Below are 4126 nucleotides of genomic sequence, written 5' to 3' on the forward strand. Positions count from 1 at the left end.
CCGCTCTCTCCTCGGTCACTCTCCAGCCCGGGGGGACGGCGGGGAACAGCGGCTGGTGCTCGGGGCTCTCTTGGTCCATGTCGCTCTCAAATGCCATTCTGTCCTCGCTGTGGATCCGCTCCCACGTCATGACTGTATCCTTTGAAAATGTCCCCTCCATGGAGCAGCGCAGGGTCACCTCCTGGCCCAGCAGGCACCGCTCCGGCCCCTCCACCTCTGTGACATTGTAGGAGACCGCCCAGCCTGGGGGCCAAGCACATGAAACACAGGACATGGGTCAGCCTGGGATCATCTGGGAGATGTGACCAGTCTGAGGCCTCCACACCCCGCCCTGCCCCAGTCTCTCTGCTGCATTAAGGTCGCCCTCCCCCACTGACCTGTTCCCTCCCTGTGTGACCCTGCAGCCCAACAACATCTTCCCGCTCTACCTTTTTTTCTGTTCCTACAGCAGTAAATGCCTAGAGCTACTGCAGCTCCTGCTCCAGTCAGGATCCCCAGGACTCCCAGGGCTGCTTTGACCATGATGGAAGTCCGGTACTCTTCTGTGCTCGGAAGAGGGAGGAGAGAACAAGGCAGAGCTCAGCTCACAGCATTGCTCTGAAGTGATCAGGGTCTTGCCCGAGACCCCCAAGACCACCGAGCCATCCCTCACCTGGAATCCCCTCCACCCTCCAGCTGCAGGGGCAGTGCACAGGTAGGGCCCCATCTGCCCTGCAGTTACCTCTGTCGCATGGCTGGGCATCCTCTCTGTCCCAGCTGCTGCCCGCGCAGTCGTGGGCCAGGATTTGCTCTGGGATGCTGAGGATCCCTGCACCCGGCCATGCACCAGAACACAGGGGCCTGGACGCAGTAGCCCACGAGACCCCTCCAGGCCTGCACCCCTCTGCTCCTTGGTGCTCCAGCTCTTCCCAGAGGGAAGAAGTGTTCCCACTGGCTAAAGCAGCCCCAGACCATAAAGCAGGCCCAGAGGTTATTATGGGCCTGGGCACAGGGTGCAGGGGCTGCCCCTCATGGGTTCTCCATGACTTTTAGATTCATTGTAAGGGGTAGGTGTTGTTCTCAGGTGAAGGCTAGTTTGTGACTGTTCTGTTGAAAGTGGGGCGAACTGGTCACGAGGAGAGTGAGAAAGGCTCTGAGGGAGCTGCAGAGCAGGGTCCTGCTTTGGGTCGGCTACCTGCGGGTGCTCGCATGTGACCTGCAAAGTTGGTCTGGTTCAGGTCAGAAAAACATAATTTCAAATTAGGCTCAGGTCAGATCCTGGGGATCCCTGCAGCCAGCCACGCACTGGGAATGCAGAGGTCAGGGTGCAGCAACCCGGGCGGTCCCTCCAGGCCTGTGTGCCTCTGCTCCTTGGTGCTCCAGCTCCTCTGGGAGGGAAGAAGTGTTCCCACAGGCTAATGCATCCCCAGACCATGATGCTCTGCAGTCAGTGATGCCTGCAGGCTCTGTACTACCTTGGGGGAGGGTGCAAGGGAACTGCCTCTGTGTCCAGGGTGAGGGCAGCAGGCAGGTCCCTGTGCAGCCTCTCACCTAGGATGTGCAGGGAGACGTCCTTCTGCAGTGGGTGCCCCAGAGCCGCATGGTGGACACGGCATGAGAAGTTGCTGCCGGCATCGCTGGGGGAGGGGGTGAAGGTGTAGGTCAGGGTGAGGTTGAAGGTCCCGTCTGGGTTGCTGTGGGGGCTGGAGCGGGTGGAGCCGTTCAGGACCTGCCCGTCTCTCAGCCACGCCACGTCCACATCCTTGGGGAAGAACCCCCACACGTGGCACAGGAGGGAGGTCTCGACATGGGCTATGGCTGATTCTTTAGGGATGGAGATCTTCGGGTCAGCTGCAAAGTAGAGAGTCACTGAGCACGTTTGGACTTAGGATTTAAGACTTGGGACATGTGCCATCCCCCACCCTGGGTCTGTGTGCCACTGAGGCCACATGGGGCCTGGGCCCTGTCTCAGCCCAGATGCTCAACTGACAGACCCCACAGGCAAGCGTCACCATAGCTGTGTGGGTCTCAGGGCCGGGGAGAAGTCAGCACTGCCCAAGTGTTTGGCAGCTGGAGATTCTGCCTCCCCAAGCTGGCAGTGAATTGCACAGGTCTATTTCTAGGCACAATCAGAGCCTGTGGGCTTCCCCTTCCACTGGGGCATGGGGGAGTGCAGGTGCCAGACTCAAGCCTCCACCTTGCTTGGAAGAGGGAGGAGAGAACAAGGCAGAGTTCAGCTCACAGCATGGCTCTGAAGTGAGCAGGGTCTTGCCCAAGACCCCCAAGACCACTGAGCCATCCCTCACCTGGAATCCCCTCCACCCTAAAACTGCAGGGGCAGTGCACAGGTAGGTCCTCATCTGCCCTGCAGCTACCTCTGGCACATGGCTGGGCATCCTGTCTGTCCCAGCTGCTGCCCTCGCAGTCGTGGGCCAGGATTTGCTCTGGGATACTGAGGATCCCTGCACCCGGCCATGCACCAGAACACAGGGGCCTGGAAGGCCCCTCCAGGCCTGCACCCCTCTGCTCCTGGGTGCGCCAGCTCCTCCCAGAGGGAAGAAATGTTCCCACTGGCTAAAGCAGCCCCAGACTATGCTGGTCTGCAGCTCAGTGCAACCTGCACACTAGCCTGGAGAAGCTCTGTGCTACCTTGGGGATGGGGAAAGGATCTACCCCCATGTCAGGAGTCAGGGCAGCAGGCAGGTCCTGGTGCAGGCCCTCACCTAGGATGACCAGGAGGACATCCTCCTGCAGCGTTTGCCCCAGAGCCACATGGTGGGTACGAAAAGAGAAGACACTGCTGGCGTCACTGCGGGAGGGGGTGAAGGGGTAGTTCAGGGTGAGGTTGAAGGTCCTGTCCGTGTTGCTCTGGGGGCTGGAGCGGCTGGAGCCCTCCTGGACCGGCCTGTCTCTCAGTCACACCACATCCACGTCCTTGGGGAAGAACCCCCCGACGTGGCACAGGAGGGAGCTCTTAGTATCGGCTACGCCTGATTCTTTTGGGATGGAGATCTTTGGGTCAGCTGCAAAGTAGGGAGTCACTGAGCACATTTGGACTTAGGATTTAAGACTTGGGACATGTGCCATCCCCCACCCTGGATTTGGCTACCACTGAGGCCCTGAGGCCATGTGGGGTCTGGGCTCTGTCTCAGCCCAGATGCTCAACTGACAGACCCCACAGGCAAGCGTCACCATGGCCGTGTGGGTCTCAGGGCCTGGGAGAAGTCAGCACTGCCCGTGTCTGGCAGCAGGAGATTCTGCCTCCCCAAGCTGGCAGTGAATGCCAGGGTATCTGCCCACTGTATAAGGCTTCCCACTGCTCCTGGGGAGAGACCGTTGGCCCTGCCTGTGGCTGGGCTTGGACATGGCTACAGCAAGCAGTCCATCCGGCTCTGCAGAGCATTGCTTATTCACCACCTCAGTTGCATGTGGCACAGGTCTGTATTCTTGTGTGCCTCACCCACGCATTGCTTATTCACCACCTCAGTTGCATGTGGCGCAGGTCTGTGTTCTTGTGTGCCTCACCCACCCATGGCCAGCCCCAGCACAGCCCCGCCATGCTGTGGGCCCATCTCTGGTCCTCACCGAGCAGGTGCAGGGTGGTTTCTCCCTCATGCTTCTGCGTCCCGTACCCCACAACACACCGGTACAAGCCCCCATCGGGCACGGTCAGTGTGACAAGTGACAGGGAGGCATCTTCTCTCTGCAGCTCTTTCTCCAGCAGCAGGCTGGCTCTGGGCTGGGCCTGGCTCTTGCCATGTTTGTACCAGGACAGCTTGTGGTCCCAGAAATACCACATCACCAGCAGGGAGTCCAAGGCCACCGGCCCCCCAACATCAAACCGGCACTGCAGCAGGGCCCCCGAGCCCGGGCGGGCGGTGGAGGAGGGCGCCGTGGTCACCTGCAGCTGGGAACCTGCCCAGGGGAGAGGGAGCAGCCGTGAGACCCCGTAGGGCTGGCCTGGCGCAGGGGAGAGGCTGCCCAGGATGGCACAGCCCGCTGCAGAGATCTGGTGCAGGGAGATGTGGGGCTGAAGGGGCAGAGGCCTGCTGCGCTCGGGGTGACGGGACTTCACCCCCACACACTGAACTGCCCCCTCTCCCTCACCCACACACTCCTCCCACCGGGTTTGGCCAGGCGCACCAAG

The 4126-nt window shown here is 60.8% G+C and overlaps 1 protein-coding gene across 1 annotated transcript in view; it reads right to left on the reverse strand.

Annotated features, from left to right (window-relative positions):
• LOC106721830 overlaps window positions 1–4126 on the reverse strand; it is a gene marked incomplete at both ends in the record, with an annotated part of 9570 nt that overhangs the window by 1154 nt on the left and 4290 nt on the right. The window contains 5 exon segments of the mRNA XM_025195875.1: window positions 5–243; window positions 429–542; window positions 1531–1830; window positions 2703–3002; window positions 3565–3894. Of these exon segments, the coding sequence (XP_025051660.1) occupies window positions 5–243; window positions 429–542; window positions 1531–1830; window positions 2703–3002; window positions 3565–3894 (1283 nt within the window).

The sequence above is a fragment of the Alligator sinensis genome, unplaced genomic scaffold, assembly GCF_000455745.1.
Source record: "Alligator sinensis unplaced genomic scaffold, ASM45574v1 scaffold2850_1, whole genome shotgun sequence".
Taxonomy (NCBI): Eukaryota; Metazoa; Chordata; order Crocodylia; family Alligatoridae; genus Alligator; species Alligator sinensis.